Source organism: Anser brachyrhynchus (genome assembly GCF_964034855.1).
Source record: "Anser brachyrhynchus genome assembly, chromosome: 6".
In the NCBI taxonomy this organism is placed as follows: domain Eukaryota; kingdom Metazoa; phylum Chordata; class Aves; order Anseriformes; family Anatidae; genus Anser; species Anser brachyrhynchus.
The window spans coordinates 30,531,748-30,550,792 of NC_137700.1; the positions used below are offsets into that span (position 1 = coordinate 30,531,748).

General features: G+C 43.8%; 1 protein-coding gene and 1 long non-coding RNA gene across 4 annotated transcripts in view; one reads left to right on the forward strand and one right to left on the reverse strand.

The window, feature by feature from the left end:
- Positions 1-27: 27 nt before the first annotated feature.
- Positions 28-4,430, forward strand: LOC308197036. The gene is made up of 2 exons (XR_013952532.1): positions 28-525; positions 3,329-4,430. It is a non-coding gene; the product is annotated as an uncharacterized lncRNA (long non-coding RNA).
- A 4,793-nt stretch (positions 4,431-9,223) lies between these two features.
- Positions 9,224-19,045, reverse strand: part of LCOR (ligand dependent nuclear receptor corepressor) — a 59,249-nt gene continuing 49,427 nt past the window's right edge. For all 3 annotated transcript variants that reach the window (XM_080596826.1, XM_080596827.1, XM_080596828.1), the window contains one exon: positions 9,224-18,724. In XM_080596826.1, coding sequence (XP_080452952.1) covers positions 17,755-18,724 — 970 coding nt within the window. In that variant the 3' untranslated portion in view covers positions 9,224-17,754. The remainder of the gene's footprint in view (positions 18,725-19,045) is intronic.

The window sequence follows — 19,045 nt, forward strand, 5'->3', positions numbered from 1 at the left end:
CAGGATTATAGTTCTGTAAAAGAAACAAAACGTAGCTATAAACTTATAAAATCCAATTTAGTGTTTTTACTGGGGTGACCTCTCCCCTCCCTCTCCTGCCGTCACGCAGCCGACGCAGCACCAGCCGGCCGAGCCTCGCACCACCCCGAACCAGCAGGGCCTGGAAATGTGGGATCTGAGAGATGCGGGTGACTGCGGAGGAAGCCGAACTTGTGAGCAATGCTCACCATCAGCTGAACTCCAAGCACTGAAAACGGCCCTGGGGTGTGACCCCATGCCCGAGACAGCATGTTTTACTGCCTTGGTGGGAGCTCCATCCCCTGCGGTGGGAAGGCTGTTGGGAGGGATTGCTGAGGAGGAGCAGTCCCTTGAGAGCAGCTCGCTCACCGCTGAGCCCTGCAGCCCTGGCAGGAGCACCAGCACCGGCAGGGAAAGGCACTGAGGATGGCACTGCGTCCTTGAGCAGCGACACCGGGCCAGCTACTGCCAGGGGGCTGCCCCAGATCAGCATCCCAAGGCAAGGCGGTAAGTGGCAACCCACGCTGCATCTCCCCTGCTCCGTCACGGCATCTTGCTCAAAGCCATCGCCACTCTGAGCCGCACCAAGGCCTCGTGCCTTGAAAGGTGGAGGGAGGGGACGTGTTGTCTTCTGCTGGCACCGCTCTGCGATGCAGCCGCCCCTCGCAGGGGCAGGGCGCAGCACGTTACGCTGCTGCAGCGGGGTTTGCTGGAGCTCGCCCCGCAAAGCCCCAGTTAAAGGCTGACACTGGATGCACCGGTTTAAATGACGGTATTTCCATCAGCAGAAATATGCCTGGCACCTAACACTCCCCACACAGATGAATGAGTCCCTTCACACCTCTGTGGGTGCTACAGTAATTCTTGCTGCACTGGAAAAAAAATAGAAAAGCAGCACGGGAAGAGCCGAGGCTCAACACAACAGCTAGCGAAGAGAAAAGCATTTTTCTTCTCTAAATTAAAAGCTTAAGTTGTGCAAAGCACAGCCAAAATAACTATGGAAATATCGCTGCTGAGTTTTCAAGGCCCCTGAATTTACGCTGTCCTTGGTGACGTGCTTGGGGATTTATAAAGCTTGCGTTTCAGCTGAAAAGCAGGAAGTAAGAAGTTATAGATGGTTTTTGTTTGGTTGGGTTTTTGTCAGCTGCACGTATTCGTCAGTGTATCCAGGTTGTACAATAAGCCAACTGACTGGATAAACAACAGACCTCCATTACAGATTCAGACTTTTAACCCTTCAGAGTAGTGTCTTTTTTTTTTTAAGCATTTAAACATTTAAAATAACCTTCTCCCCACCTGCAGCCAAATAAAAATCAAACAAAACAAAGTTCATTTTACATTAAAAAACAACCTCAAATAAGTCTTTATTTTCCTGTCATTGCTTCCTCCACTCCCAGCTTTCCCAAGTAACTAATCCAACCGTATTCTGCACCAGTTCATCATCACTGGTGATACTCCTAATACAATATTTAATGACTAATTAAAAACCTTACCATTCAACTATTGCTTTAAAACCAAGGGAAATTTATCACGCTGGAAACATTATTCTACATACTAGCTTTAAAAGACTTTCCAGAATTGTCCTTGCTCATTTTTCTAATTACCAAGGACATCTGGGATCTTCCCTTTAAGGAAAAAAAAAATTACCATGAGTGTTTCTCTCCGAGGCGGTACTCGCAGCATCCTCCCTGAGCTAGGCACGCCAAAAGAAGACAGCACCAGGAGACAGATAACAAAAGCGTGCCGGGCAGAAAGAGTTCCCACAAGGTTTTCCACAGCTTTGCACATGCTTTAAAGAAGGAAGCACCCAGTTAAGGCAGGGAAGAATGAACCACAGGTATGGCTCCTGAATACACGCTGGCTCTGAAGCCGGTATTAGGAAGGTGTATGGCCTCTTCCCTGCTTTTGCCCATTGCAAATTAAGGCTTGTAAGCAGGATATGCTGCCCTGGGACAAATTCCATCTCACCCTACTGCACTGCACCCGTACTGGGGGTTCGGCTGCGCCTGCGGAGTGGCAGCAAGCAAACAGAAACCCCAAATACAGCTGCTGCCCTCTCCGCAGACATCACCAATGTCAGCCCTGGCAGGCACACACCCCTATGCACAGCCACTGTCTGCTTCTAGAAACCTTCAAGGGTCTTTAAGGCTGCAAATACCCAGGATACCCTTTTTCTGTCCCCTAGAGTGGATGTGAAAAAGCAAATGCAGCAGCCAGGTAGAGCTGCTGGAGCTAAAAGTGCTCGGCACCGCCAGAGCTTGGGAAGGGCTGGTGGGATGCAGCTGGAGAGCAGAGGGTGCCTTGGGTGCAATTAACAGATGTTGGGGGATATGACCCCATTTCAGATAACCTGGAGACGCAGATAATTGGGCCTCGGGTAATCAAGGCCGCGCTGTTACCAGAACCAGTGTCACGACTCCTGGCAGCAGCGCTCCCCCCGTGCCGGTGCTGCACCCACCGTGTTGCGCAAAAAATGCCTAGCGAAAGGGGAAGGAGCGCTGTGATACGTATGATCCGCCAACCGCCGGCCCGAGCAGCCAGCGCCGGGGCTGATGCAACACTTCGGATCGCTGCTTGGGAAATAGGTTAAGGCACAGAAAGCGGATTTCACCCCCGGGACGCCCGGGGGACGAGGCTGTCACAGAGCTGATGGGCTCGGCAAGTTCTATTTTGAAAGTGGGTTAATTTAGCTGCCATTCAGCTCCCGTTAAACGATGTAGGTTAATTTTATAGTCAGATAACTATTAAGAAACCAAAACATGCGGCAGGAAATGTCTCTGCCGCGTTCCAGTGGGGAGAGGTTTCCTCTGCGCTAATGTGCCCCCCTTCCCCTGCAGCTCCAGCCTTCCAGCCTTCCCTTCAAACTCTGCACATCCCTCACATTATCTCCTTTTTTTTTTAACCCTTGCTATTACCCACTATTGCAATTCCTCTCCCTTATTCCCCTTCTTCAGACTCTGTTCTCCTAAAAGTTCACCTCGGTATCCTGGCCCACAGTTATTTTTCTCCTTCATTTATGTCTTCACACTTCCCAACACTAGAGGAAGACTAAAATCACCAACCATGGCTAGTGGTTGGACAAAAAGGGTCCCGTTTCCCCCATGTAGCTGAGATTTATCCAGCTACAGGGCAAACTGAGGCAGGGAAGTGCACCTTGTTTAGCATGCAATGTGCTATCACTGCAAATGTACCAAGCTTTCTTCAGGGTTATTTATCACATTTAAAGCCCCCTCGATTTTGGCAGTTTACCCTTTGTAATTGGATGCCACAGTTAAAACGTACTTTATCTCTGCAATTTTCCTCCCTGCAGCATAATGATAGGTACTGCTTGTTTCTCCGTGCCCGGGATGAAAACCATCAATTGCTTGTTTGCCATAAAGAGAAAGAAAAAAAAATAAAAGGAAAAATCCATCTATCAACAACTTATGCCTGCAAAGGAACAGAGCCTTTGGAAAAACCCGAGGCGGCTCATCACTCCTCACGCACGGCGAGACCGAGGACGGAGTGAGACCCGCGGAAAGCCAAAACCCCCGAGGTGCCTTCGCCGCTCGCCTCCCTGTGACTTCTGCGCCTCGCCGGTGCCGCGGCTCCCACCAGCAGGCAAATAATTCCCTAACCTTCACGCGGTGAGCTGAAGTGATGCTGACCCATTAGCACATGCTGCCCGTCAAGCACTCGCAGATCCCTTCTACCGTAGGCGTTTTTTTTATCGTATTAACAGTAAGTGCACTACACGAGCCCTGAAAGCTCGGAGAGATGAACTCGCACTTAACCACACGGCGGTAATGATGGTGGAGACCACAATGCTAACAGGATGTCGGCGTTTTTACTACGGCTTCACTGTAAGTGACCAGGAAAATACAGAATAAGACCGTCACCAGAAAACACGGCAAAACCACCGCTGCAAAACCCTCCTCGCGGAGACCTGGGCACTCAGGCAGCAACTTCAGCACCCAAACCGCACGCTCCCTGGGGAGTTTTGACCCACAGAGGTTCAGTACTGGACCCTCTGATGGTCCTGCTGAGGCCTCGCTATCCCTATCAATCCCACAGGGAATGTCATTTTTTTTTCACTAGGCAGCTATAAGAAAATGGATGAAACAGCCAAAACCCACACCTCATCGATCTGCTCTTTGCCAGCACCAAGCTGGAGCCACCGCTTTTGTCGCTTCATGCTAGGTTACACAGATGTGCAGCTTTAGCACCAATTATTATTCCTGATTTAGGAATTAAATCATTAAAGGCGCTGCAAGGCATATTAATTTTAAATCCAGGGTTGTGCTATTTTTGCCTTTTTTTTTTTCTGCAATATGTAATCCACTCTACCCTCAAACAAAAGTAAAGGCACCAATATAAGGATTTCAACGGGTATAGGAACGAAGGCTAGAACTAACGAGCAGCCAAGTAGGCTACACACTTGTGGGTGTCTGTTAGAGAGAAGCCAGCGCAGGTCCTGAAACAGGAGCAAAAATATACTGCTTTTTTGGCATCAGTACTGAATCACAGCCTCGTAAAGCTCTAGCTAGCAGTGAGGGCACGTGGCTGTCACCGTGGCCGAGACCTTTGCTGTTGGTGAACAACCCCGATTACACAGCAAGCCAGCTTGGCTTTCAGTTTTCAGGCTTATGTTTGATGGTGAGAAATGAAAAGAAAACTTGCACTGATGTAAAAACAGAGTACGTTTGTTATGACAGGTTCTTATGAGAAACCAGAATCCTACAGGGTCTTTTTCTAGCGTCTCCTTTAAAGTCAAGTAATTTGTTTAAAACCACTGCTAACACCTCAAACACGGCCACTTGCTTTAAAGTCCTGAAAGGCATCTCACAGAAATACCACTCTTGACCACAGCACAACACCGGAACAGAAAAACAGAAAAACACACCACCACCTTCACCTAAAAGGGGAGCGTGATGGAAACACCAATCTGAGTCCTGCTCGCCGCATGCTGTTAGCTGTGAGATGTGTTTAACTCGAGAAAAAAAAAAAAAAAAACCACTTACAAATGCAGAAAGACTCACCAGTATGCCAAGCAAGTCAAAAAAGGGATTAAACCATACCCTCTGCGAGGGTCCCACCGCCAGGTGAGGGGACGTGGCGGACATGGGGTCACCTCTGCCAACAGCACGAGCAGCATCGCGTGGTGCCAGCTTTCCTGCACAGCCACGGACGAGGCCACCGGCAGCACAGCCTCGCCTGGGGGTACGGCATTTGCCAGCAAGCACCAGGCTCGGGTCACAGCTCCTGGCACACACCAGCGGTACGCGTGGAAGCCACTCCATGCATGCGCTCATCGTGGGGAAGCTGTTCGGCTTCTCCTAGCCTCGATATTTTTCCCCCCGCGCAGTCAGAATAACTTTTAACAATTGGTGTCAAAGCCTTCATCTAAAGCTCAGTGACAAGAAAAGCACAGCCAAAGGTTTGGTATTAAGAAAGGAAATCACAAAAGCCCCTTTCAAAGTCAAGAATGCCATTCCAAAACAAGTTGGGCGAGCCCCTCGCTTTGTGAGCTGGGCAGGAGGGATTTGGGACACGTGATGACAGGATCTGGGGGCACACCAGCCAAAAAAACAAACCGCGGCGGGTTTCACAAAACTGCCCGTTTAGCATTACAGCTCTTTACAGACAGTTTGCTGATAACCCCATAGAGGCAAACCGCTCTTCTTTTCAGCACGGGGCTGCCTAACCTGCACCTGGGGGCAGCAGCATGGCAAGGACAAGCGATGCAAGCACAGCTTTGATCTGGCCAGCCCGGAGGCAGCAGCGGCGGCAGCAGCAGCAGCAGCAGCGGCAGCAGCAGCAGCGGCAGCAGCGATAATGCTGGAGCCCTGGCACGGGCCAGGAGCACGGTGCCAGATTGGCAACAGGCTCGTGCAGGCAGCCGCTGGCACCTCCATCATGTCCTTCGCCGTGCTGCTCCGGCAGGATACGGCCTGGGACTCCAGCTGGTCCCGTGGGACCTACAGCTGTGTGTTGGCACAAGCGACCTTGCACTTTTAGTCAGCCGTGCTTATACATCTGTGCTCTGAAACGTACCGTAAGCGTTCCTAATTTTAGCTGAGCTTTTAAACGATTCCTGGAGATTTGAGCCGTAGCCACCTCGCACAGAAACCTGTCTTTTTTGTAACGCGCACTCAGCAGCACGCGGGACAGCTGCAGGCGAAGAAATAAGAGATCTTAGAAAAGTCTCTTTTTGAACGCCACCTGTAAATACTGCTACTTCAAAAGTGACCTGTAAAAATGAGATGCAATTGTTGTGTGCTCCCTCCTCGTGATATTTGAAGTCAGCTTTCAAAGGTTATCTTGTCTGGTTTTTTTTTGGAGGGGGGGAGTTGGGTGAGAAGAAACTTATGAATTAATTCACGGTTGTGAAGTCATTCAGATTTCTTCTGCATTTCCCACTAGACAACTGAGGATGTGTTGGATCTTAAATCACAGAGGCTGCATCAAGGGAAGCAGAGCAGGGGCACAGCAGCGCTCCCACATACGGTATTATCTGAGATCCTTCCAGCAGCGTAACATCTTTTCAAGTGTCTTGAGAATAACTATATTAAAAAGATCGTCTTTTATTTTAATCCCTTTGCTATCTTCATTGTTTCAAACCATATATTCCCAGATTTGCCTCTAACATGACAAGCTCTGCCTTTTGGAATTACTTTGTCTGTCGCTATACCTTCAGTTATCCTTTTATACCAGCAGTGACAGCATCAGGAAGTTTTTACGGTGACGTTCTCCCATGCGTGAATCACATTCCTAAGCAGGTCCCCAAAACTGCTGCTCACCCCTCGTTAAAAGCCCCGGTTTAGAAAATACCCATTTCTGGGCTCGTGCCAAAGGGCGTGCAGCAGTTTGCAACCGGTTGATTAAGAAATCAGCGACTTGCTGAAATGTCTTGCTGAATGAGGATTTAAATCCTCCCTCCCCCCCAGGCCCACTTTTGTCGTGCCTCGGGGACATTAAACAGCTCAGCATGATCAGTCTCACTACAGAAACCGAAGGAAACCTCACACTGCAGCTCTCTGAGCACAGACTGAGGACTCTATTCTGTTTGCCCGAGGAGGTGAAGTTGTGATACTCGGCAATTTCCTTTATTAAAGCAGCTTCACTCACACAACCCACATTGAGAGGGGGTTGGACTCAGTGAGCCTTGTGGTTCCCTTCCACCTCGGGCTATCCTGGGACTCTGCGAGAGTTTGGGGTCCTTAGAGGCAGGGGCCTCACCAGCTAGGATTAATCCCGGTGCCCATGGGTAGTGACCTGAAGCTTTCTGCCCTTTCCATCCCAGGAGCACAGCTTCACGAGGAAATCAGCAGAACCACTCACTTCCCATATGCTGGCACAGTTGGATGGCAGAAAGCGACCTGAATCTGAAGAGTCTCTTATTTCAGAAGGCTCCAGCAGGTTCAGAAGAGGTGGATGCCTCTCCCAAGAGCAAAATGGAGCAGCTCGAAACCCATCCTGAACCAAACCAAGCCGAGGGAAATTAGCAGACTTTCTGAGCTGCCATAGCAGAGCTAATTATGCTTCTTTTCTACTTCTAGCGTACAGCATGGGTGCTTCTTTCTGCAGCATCCTGTGCCTTCCCATCATTATACGTATCTGTGTTAGAGAAAACTTCAAAATTAATTTGAGACTTTGCTCCTTTAAGCTGAACAACTTCATCTTAAGTGTGAGACCATCAGCGAGTCCTCCAGGCAAACAACAACAAAAAAAACCTTAGTATTTCTGATAGTCACAGGACTAAAAGTGTCGATTAAAAACGTTCTGGGAAGAGCTTGCAATGTGTAATACACACCAAAGAATGGCAGATGGGAATATGGTTCATCACTTTCAGAGGCTATTTTCAAAGATTTGACAGATGTATTCAGACATACAGAAAAGATACGATAAATGCTAGTTTACAGCACAAAGCTTTCAAGTTATTTACACAAAGACTTACTATTCCCAAACTAGCGTAAGATGTAGCCTCTAATCATACCAAGATTTTATTTAGATGATATTTGCCAAGTAAAGCTAAGCCAGTGGCAGCACGAGGCTACCTTAGCATTTCACTTTTTAATACCAGGAGTACAATAGTTAGTCTGTAGTGTAATAATCATGTATCTTTACCAAAAAAAATGGAATCGGAAATGATGTTAGTAAATGCAAACCCCACCTACATTTCAACAGCACAAGCTGAGGAAAACACGTCTCAGGAAAGAGAAGCCTGGAGCAGACAGGCTGCAGCACTACGTGAATGTTCCTAAAGCCAGGAGACTCCTACGTGCTGCTCTCACAACGATCCTAGGACTGAACCCGAAGGTTAGCAGAAATGCCCAAACCCACGTGGCTTCCATTACACAACACTTCCTGTAACCTACTTTTTAGCATTCAGCATTTAGGTATCAATAATGCATCACGTTAAAAGTAGTTCAACCCAACACCAAGTACGGTGGGGAGAAAGGGAAGGGGGGCTGCAGGAGGCAGCAGCTGGAGCGTGGTGGCTCCGCTCAGCCTGCCCCGGGACCCGTGCGGGACAGCGGGGCTGGAGCCTTCCCCGATAACCAGGAGCCGGGGCCGTGCCCCCGTGTGCAGGGGGAGCTGGGGCTGCAGCCAAGGAGAGCGCTGCCGTGCAAGCAAGCAGCTAGGCAGATACCGTGAGCTTGGTCCAAGCTCCTCCGGTAAGCAAGGCGCTGCTCCCTGCGGAACAGGGTTATTTGGGAGACGGCGAGCGAGCCAAATCGAGCTGTACAAGGCAACGGTAAGGGTTCCCGGCTAGGCTTTTATTCCCAGGGTTTCTACCTTGGCTCATTACTAAGTGCTCAATGAACAAGGCTACTTTCCCCCCCCCCGCCCCCCTCCTGAGACGCTGTTTACTCTTCACCAAATAAATTATTTACCATGAGAGAAATTAAGGTGGCCAGTAGGGAAGAGCAAATTAGAGTAGGGGAGTTCACGAGAGCAGGCTGCTGCGAGGCGACATTTCAGCTTTCGCATGCGTTCCCTGCCCAGCTGCTCAAGCAGCTTTATCGCCAATCCTAATCACGAACGCGGCACGAACGGAGCGCACCGACCCCAAAGCTTGATCCTCCAGCCAGAATTTGTTTCACCTGCTATTTTCGCTTCCTCCCCTGGTTCTTTATTCGCAGTAATTTGCATTTCAAAACCTCCGATTTACTAGTGCAAGCATTTAGGAAGCACACTAGAAACAACAGAATGGGAACCCCTTCAAGTTTTTCACAACAAAATTTATTAGAAGAATAGTGGTTTTGAAAAGTCTAGCATCCAGTGAAAACTACCATACACAACGTTACAGCTGGGAATGTGTTTCCAAAATGACATGGTCAAATAATACAATGGAGCCATTAAATCTTACACATGCACAACAAGAGAATTAGCGCTTTGACATACAATGCAAAAAAATAAATGGACCACATGAAATAAAAATTTAAAAGTACTTATCACATACATTAAGACACAGCTTATTTAGTCCAGTCAAAAAATCAGAACTGCATTAAAAAAATTAATGTAGTGCAATCAAACCAAAAACCTTAATTTGTGATCATAAGTGCTCTACTACATAAAACATTGATCATAGCAAGGAACAAAAAATTCAAATCACACAGTACAAAAAAATCTGTAAATAAATATAAACTACAGTACAAGAGAAATATTAAATTATACAATTCCGTCAAACTGTAAACAGTATATTGAAATGAGGTCCATAAGAGTAAAGGGGGGGGTTCCTGTTTTTTTCCCATGACACTTGAACTTCTAGAGGTCAGAGAGAAATGCCATTTTCCATACTCTTCAAAGACTATGGGTTACATAAATAGAAAGAGAAGACTTTTTAGATGTAAAGTGTCAAATAATAAAGCAGAGGTGTTGCTGACTTGCGACTGCCAACAGATTCCTGCGAGAGCAGAACAGCAGATTTTATTTTGAAGTTTCACCTCCCTGCGAGCGCAGCACGGAGGCCCATCACTACAGATGTTAAGTGCCAACACGTTCGGAATTAGCGCTCAGCATCAGAGAGGAGACACCTGCTGAGGGCCTGGTCCCACCAATTACGTGGAAGTGATTACGTGCACCGTTACCAACTCGGACCTCTGCTGATTATCTGACAGGTTTACACGCTTGTCATACAAACACCAACTTTGGCAGAACAATTACTAATAAACTCAAAGCACTCCCGGCCCATTGGTTTCCATCACAGTGGCCAGTGCACAGAATTCTCTAAGGACATTGCATAACTAGAGTGTAGAGGTCAGACAGCCAAGGACCCGTGCTTGAGGTTAGAAGTAGTTATGGTGAGAGAGAAGCAAGAGCCACGTTAAGAAGCTGCCTCTGCCGGTTACAGAAGCAGCTGGGAATGTATTTCTTTTTTAGCTGCGCTGGCTAGTAGTGGCATTTTAAAATATATAAGTTTAAGATAACATATATACTATATATGTATATAATATAATACATATTATATAATATACATAGGAATTTCTTACAATACATACCAGGAACCCCCACGCGATCTGCTCAGTAGTAATAACTGAATATACAGAATGCCACTATAAGTGTCTGAGGCACTGTGTGCTGGAGAGTAAATATGCAGCTTTAAAATCCGTTTGGCTGAGTTATACCTGGATACCTGAACTGAGTTTTAAGTTGACATTCATCAAGGATGTGCTATCAGCACGTCAAAAGAAAAGCAAAACAAAATACAAGTCACTGCTAGGTTTAAGAAGAGAGTACAAGTACCTGAATTGAGTGAGGATAGTGTGTAAACTGTCCCTGAGGGTTTTTAAACAGTGTGTGTACAAGTTGGATTCCTAAGAACATTAGTTTAAACTTACATTGCGGACTGATAAAATACCAATGTCTGACAATTTAACAAGTGGAGGTTAGAAAGAGTTATGAGCAAACACTCAAAACATATTTTATACATTTTAAAGCAGCAGTAAGCTGCTATAAGCGTACATCCCATCAGTACAAGCAACACGTGGGACTCAGATAAAGGTTTCTATTTGCAAAAAGCCCATCATATATCGATAAGTAAAGAATATTCACCTGCTAAATTAGAATGCACCTAGTTACAGACTAGCAATTCAAGATTAATTTTTTTTAATCAAATACTTTGCTATACTTTGCTATTACATACTAAAATCCCTTAAGCTCACTAATGCTGGTATTCTAATCTATTTTTTTTAAATGTTCCCCCTTCATTTAAGAAATATACCATTCCACAACTTAAACATTAAGATCCATTTTCAGTCCTCAGATGTAAAAAGCATGTCAATGAGTTTATATTAAAAATTTACATGGTAAAAAGGCTTGAATTTCAGCCAGAGATTCTAAATACTACTCATTCCCTGAAGGCATAAGGGAGAAAGAATCCCTACCCATTTTTCTTGTGATATATTTTACAAACTGAACATTAAACAATGGTCCAAAATGATTTTTCAGTTTGGGAAACTTCCCTTTCCCTACCCATCATCCCAGATTCCAAATGTCAAGCCCTGAAATGGCCTACTGAAATGATCAGTTAAAAATATCAGGCATGTATACATCCCCTGCCTGAACTTCAGAATATTTTGTCATACTGCTCTTTAAAAGACAGATTAGTATCCCAAGAGAACTTGTAATCTGACCTGAAAAGCTGTTAACGATCCTGGATTGTACGTTTAAAATACCTCATAACCTGAAGACCAGATTTAATTAAGACTCTGGCGTTGTAACAGAAAAAGTGCTGCAGTTATTTATCCCTTTTCTGGTACTTTAGAATAGGTCAGACAAGTGCTTTTTATAGTGACGGTAAAGTTTACATGCTTTCATGCAGGCATAAAAAATATTATCTGCAAAAATATTTGAGAAATGTAGCACCAAGTAGTTGATAAACTGTATTAGTAGCTGTAGTGGTGTCTTCATTACTTCTGAGTAGGAAAAAACATTAAGACTGAATATTAGGTAATAACTAGAGAAATTACTTTCTGGCATTAACATTTCCTGCTCTAGTCAGAATGAAGTCTGTGTCCTAATCCCTGCTCCAACACTTAGAATTCGCATCTTGAGTACTTCGAAGCTATACTTACCAATTAAGTAGAGACAAGCATAGGGCAGAAAGGGGGGGATGTTTGTTTTTAAGAAGGTGAATGAAATTGAATGAAATACCCTGGGACAGGCTGAAAAAAATCCAGCCTCCTAGTACGTAGCCCAGGAAAACAGATTTTGCAATTCTGGTAAGAGATTTTTGTGAGGATTAAGAAGAACTCTCTAATATGAAGGTTTTCATGACAATACCTGAATATAGGCATAATTTAACAGGACGTGAAGTCCAAATCTGCTGCTGTAATACTGTTATAGAGACTTGGCCCCAGTCAAACCAAGAACAGGAGAGAGATGGACACTGGAATGCTGTAACTACTTACAGTTTTTTCCTGGTCTATGTGGAGTGCATCTATGGATCATTCTGAGTCTACAGTCTCTCTCTGTTTAGTGATCATCACAGTACATCATGCTTATAAACTGGATATTTAGAAATTCATAACCATAGTGATTATATTTGCTACATCTAACAGAACTAGCAGTGCAGATTTTCATGTTTCTGAAGGTTCTAATCACTGAGTTTTCAAAATAATTCAAGATCAAGTATTAACCTCAACAGTACCAAGACTAGTCTCAAAACAATTTAGGTATAGCTTCTAAAACCGATATCAGTCAGCATTATCTACTGGCGCCAAGAAAAAGCAATATTGACCTAGACTGAAGTCACACTTAGTTTTTGAAATATTTGTGGGGAAAACCCAGAAGTTTCTGATGCCCCTAAAAGGGAGAAGCAACTCTTCAATCTTACCTCTAACATTTGGCAGAGAATTTGAGATATTTAAAATATTGTGACAAAGCTTTCAGTACAGGTTAATAAGTATGCCTTCATAAGTGTTTGGACTGCAATAGGTGAATGCATTCTCACACTGAAGAGTTAAAATTTTGTCTTCGCTGAAAGAGCTCTTTACATTACAAGATGTTGCCACACTGTTTTTGAGAAACAAGGGAACAGCACAGTGTTCCCTTCACTCCTTGGACACCGTGTTCTTCTCCTAAGACTCAAGGACATCTTAAGAGCATTGATCCAAAGTAAACTGAAAAGAAGCACGATAACTCCGGTTTTGCCTGTATAACAATTGTTGCAGATGATATAAAAAGCAATTCAATCAGAACTAAGACGTTGTTCCAACCTATACAAAGCTTACTCAACCCTAAAGCCCCTGAATCATATCGCCAGTTCCTGCGAATTTCTGGGGGAAGGCAGTGTACCCTTGGGTCCTCATGAAAGAAATATTTAGACTAATATCGGCCTGCCACTAGTAAAAGCACAGACTGTTCCTTGTCTGTTCCTAACCGCTCTAAGCACATCTGCAGTTGCCTTTCATGTTTAGGAATATTGTGAGCACTGGAAAGCTCCACAAGGAAGGTGGTATAGGGATTGCTTAAGAACACAGAAGCTGAAGGTGTTCCCTTACTAGAGGCACTACCTTATCTGTACACCTGCATTTGTTAACAAAATTTGTTTTCCGATTTCAGTGAAAATTCAGAGTTCAACTTCAGGTTTAGCAACAGGGTTGGTAACGCGAGCATCGAATTAGTTCTGCAACAAGAAGAAAGCAAAAGGCATACCTGTATCGCTTGGGCAGCAACTTCTACTTAACAGGAAGGAATGAGAAATTCTAAAGGAAACTGTCTTGAGCCTTCAAGAAAGGTTAGCAAATGACTGCGAAAAACCAGTCTTCTGACAGAAATGAGTCCAGATACGTGTCCCTACAATACCTAACTGGAAACGTTCAACTCGATAGCTGTACTCAAGCATTACGGCCACGATAATGCCTACAACGCTGTGGAATGAGGATCCAGCTGGCTGAAAGTGAGGTAATAGTTTGTAATAGGTCAGAGTTCTAAAAAAGCACTTTTACATCTTACAAGTCCAAATAATAATAAAAAAGGACACATTTCATACATGTTGGGCTTTCTCACCAGAACTGTACGATAATTAACTCCACACCAGGACCCCTACCACACTAAGCCTTACTCATCTTCAATTATATGCTGCAGCAAAGATTTACCAAGCGACACCTAAACTTCAGTACAATATGAAACTTGATTCTTAAAACTTTATACACACAAAATATAAAATTACTTTTCTAGGATGGGGGTAGGGGAGAGGGATTCTCCTTCATGATACTTGGACTGAAAAACTAGTTTTCAGAGACTGCCACAAATATTATTCACAGTTTCTTGCTGTCAGGCTTTTTCAGCTACATCAACGTAGTACACAACAATACTGTTAAGTCCAATAACTACATCGGATGGACGTTCTCGGGAATAAGAGAAAACTAGTGACGAAAAATACCCGAAAGGCCTCCTCCTAACGACGTCTCCATTTTTACAGGGTTGCAGTTTGTCTACGTTACGCGTTAATGCCATCTCAGAAGAGCAGCAGAAGAAAGATTTTAAACCTTATCTCCTGTCCAAGTGATCCAAGTAACATAAGCATCCACTTACCAGAAATAACATGAGAAACAAGGCTTTTGTTACAAAGACAGCAGTGAACCACACCTTCCCACACCAAAATATGGTCAACCAGGGATTTTGGCCATGCAAACTGCTGGTCAGCAGAAAATTAAGCATGCTAATGGACAAACATTAATTCCAATCATATATTTAAAATGATCCCAAATACTACTAGTTAGCTACACTGAAAGCGCCTGTAAAAAATATGTAGTGAGAACTGAAACAAAATATTAGTGATCACTGCAGCACTTCGAGTGATACTAGCCTTACGTGATGAATCACCTCAGAGAAAATACGTTAGATGGGACTTTGAAACAAAAAGTTAACATTAAAAGGTGCACCTGAATATTACAGACTAAATTTACAAAACCTACAATAAGGTAAAATATATATCTTTTGAATATTCAGCAGCTTTTTTTTTTAAATTTGTTTTTATTTTTTTGAGAGGCTCATGAAATTTTTAAAAGGGACCACTAACTAATCTCAACCATGCTTCACAAAACAATAATGGCTATTTTATATTGCAGTTACCAACGTAATGCAATTAGTGCTTAAAAAATAATCTACACTTTTTTCTTTTTTTTCTTTTTAAACAGAGACCTTTGGAGGAAATATGGTTGTTCAAAAGCTTCTCGAAAAAGAAAGGTTACCTGAATAATAAGTTATCACAGATCAAGTGTTGTGTTTAAAAGCTTTGCAGACGTGAGTATTACAATCTTCAGGTCTCAGGACATTTAAACTGAGAAAGTTACGCGTTTGGTTTGTTGGTTATTTTTTTAAATCCACTTTCTAACCAAAGCAAATAAAGAGTACTCAACTTCTCACTATCTATTTACAATTCTTAGCCTACAGTCTGAAATGACAAGACAAATTCTCTTTTAAAACTGCAGCATTAAAGGGTAGGCACACCATTCTTCTGCTGCACGATTGTCACCCACTTAAACATACACATACAAAATATTTAGGTTAGTAAAATGAGCACTCCACGTACACTACAGTGACAAGTTTTTATAAAACTCAACTCATGTTGCTTAAATAAAGACAACTGCAAAAGGTTAAACCTCTCTGAACAGTAAAACTGTGTTAACTCTTTTTTTTTGTGTTAAACTTGCAGCAAACTTTCTACCGTAACCTCCAACAGCAGATGAAACCACGCGTTTAACTGCACCTTTATTGCAATTACCAGCTAAACTGGAACATATTGCAGAGTTTATATACTGCTACTGAGCTTAAACTGCTTCAAATGCCGCAACGACAACTAGAGAGCTACGAGGAACCAGGATTTTGAGTACTAAAGCATATTAAGTAAACAAAAAAAAGTATACCTGGGGCCAAATGCCCGGTCCGTTTCAAGAATGAGCAGTGCATATTTAAAACGACAGCAATGGTGTGCCTAACCTTTGAAAATATGAAGTTGCTGGGGAGGGGGAGTAGCATCAATTGTTCCAGAATTCATTCAGCATCCCTAGGACTAGCTAAGGCCATCCTCCCGTGAACTTGTAGAAACCACTTTCAGTCACTGACATCACTGAATGCTCTCACACAAAAACTCCAATGCTTCTTTTGGTTGTGCAACTGGGAAAAAAGCGGTAATTCTAGCTACCTTTTGCACAAATTAAGACCAAATTGTTTCTACCTGAAGAACCAGCAATTGCGATTTGGTCGTACTGTGGTAAGTCCAGTAAGCTCCACCTAGTTACTGACCACTCCCGCTGAAAGTATCAAAGATAAAAGTTCTGTACAAAACTTATCCTGGATCTCCATATAATGATACAGATATCATTAATATTTGGAAAAAAAAAAGAAAAAAAGGTTTGTGGTTTACGGAGTGCTTTTACGGTGTTTAAATGCTTATTCTAGCATGTGCTAAACCACTATCAAAACAGGTTAAATAAAAACAACACAAAAAAAAGCAGGACTTAGATTATTTCCTGCTACTGGCAACTGTAATATTTAAAAAGGAAACACCCTTTCATCGAGTGTTCGACCCTGACTGTATTACAGATAGATATGATGCAGAGCCTGAGTTAGATCAGGCTACCAGTGTTTTACTTCTTCCCTGAACATTAACAAGCTCCTTCACTAACGTGGATATTTGGGCAGACTACTGAGGTTGTAACGTTTGAGATCACTGTTTTGTGGGCTTTTTTTTTTTTTGCGCAAGATCACAGTAGTTTGTTACACATATCCCCCCCCGTCCCCAGATTAGAGTCATTTAAACTAGTTGTTGGAACCACATAGTTTAGTAAACTCAGAATCAAGTCTGTAAAAAGCATAAAGGTCACAAAGAACCATAGTTCTGTCATAATGAGGCATACCCTAATACATCATTTAGTGTACCCTGACTGCTCCTGACCATGAGAAGCTTGTCTTCCGTGAGATAAGGCTACATCCTCAAGCAGGTGAGTCAAATATCACCCTTCAAAAATATCAAACAAAATTACAGCAAAGGTAGTGTTACAAATAATTAACTGACATATTCTGAAGGTAGTGTATGTAAGTTTTCCCTCCCCTCCCCTCCGGGTGAGCACTAAGCAGACAGCAAATGGTATGTTTAATTTAGAAATAAAATAGCGGAGAGCCTAATTAGACCCAATTGATTATCCACCAAATAAACAAATCTCCTAGTTCGAGAGAGGTACCATTCCTAAGTAACTTGATTTAGCTTAAATCCTTCCATCAACTGGATCAAAGAAAAGGAGGGGGAAAAAAAGATTTCTGAAACCTTTTGTAGAACGACAGTCTGATTTTCTCAGTCAAAAAAGCCTGGTTTTGAGAGACTATCAGTTTAACAAAGTGGACTTATTTCTCTAACGGCAGATAAGAAAAAAATCCAACAACAGGAGTTCAGGCAAGCTCTACAGGCAAGATGTCCACTTCCACAGATCTGCATTCTTTATGAGGTAACTCAACTCTCTATTACAGAGAAACATGCAAAAGGCAAAGAAAAAAAAGGGAGGGGAAAAAAAAGAAGAGAGCAAGGTAGTGGGCAGGTGAAGGAGGGAAACTGCACCATACCAGGCAAGAAAAAAATTTACAAATGTGACATTCAGAGCACACCTTTCACCTGTGTCCACAAGTCTACGCTAGACTGCAAAGGAAAGAACATTGCAGTCAATAGGAGAATCAGGTGTGCTCAATGGTGGTTGAACTATGCAGTAGTGCTCACCCAGTTTGCAAAGTAATTGGCACTCTACAACATCCCTACTCATCTTTCAATTCATTCGCACTTTGTGCTGCTTCTCCCTGGGGATCTAATTCAATCTTTACTGAAACATCCTGCCCCTCCGACCTCATTAATTTCATTTTTTTCTTTGGAGGGTTTTTCAAAGTGCCCAGCCTCTCTTTAACTTTGTACTCCAGTGTACTGTGGGGGATCCCATAAATACTCTGAGCTTTGGAAACACTCATTTTCCCGCTCATAACCACAGAGATTGCTTCCTCCAGTATCTCGCTGTTGTACTGTCTGTATCTCCCTCTTTTCTTCCTAGGTTGCTTGGAGCCAGGATCTCCCTCTTGATCTGAGGTGGGATATGGCTGTCCAGAGGTAGACTGCTCAGCATCTGAGCCCCAGGAATCTGGTCCAGCATCCAGCAAACTTCTCCTGTTTTGTTTTGGAAGGATAGCCCTTAACTTTTTGCTAAGCGCGCTCTCCGTTTGTGAACCCATTACCAAAGAGCTATAGCTGTACTGGTCACCAGTGCGGGACTCCCAAGAAAGGTCCATGCCTCGAACTTGTGGTATCTTTAAATCCACAGGAGACGAATGGCTCACGTCCTTTTTCCCATCCTGTTTAGTTTGAAGTGCCATTTTTTGAAAGGCAGAGTTTTCTGTAAGAAAAGGAAGGTCACTGATGTTGCTGAGTGCACCATTTCCCCTGAATTTCATGCGGCTGAAATTGAATTCGTAGTGTGGTTTTGCCCAAGAAGCCTCCCTGGATAATATTAAGTGCTGTCCATGATTCTGTAGTCCAGATGGCCCATGGCTGGCAGCCGTAGAAAACTGGTTTCTGCTCAGCAGTTCTTCACTAATCTGGAGTGATCGAGCCAGCGGTACTTTAAGAGATGTAGAGTGGCCATAACCTTCCCTGGTTCCATCCTGCAAGCTTCTTGGAGGTACCCCATCACCACTCTGTAGTCCCTCTGGATGGTGCTGGCTGGGTCTCCCAGGTCGCCTAATTGGATGGAAGGAAACTGATGTGAGCAGGACTTGCACAGGTAGGGAGGGATGGGTGAGGGGGCCACTCCTTTATTAGAAGGCCTTGCTTGGGTAACATCACTTTTTGTGTTATTTATTTTTCTCTAAATTTTTTAAATTTTTTAAAAAAATTTTTTGTTTATTAAGTCTCAGCATCAGTCAGTTTTAAAACTTGTTCACAAAAAAAGAGAAGCTTTTTGGGCAAAGAAAAATGAAACCTGTTGGCTGGTCTCTGGTTGGGTTCACAAATTCTCGGAGGAGAAAAGACATCGCGCAAGCGTCTGAAAATAGCACCTTA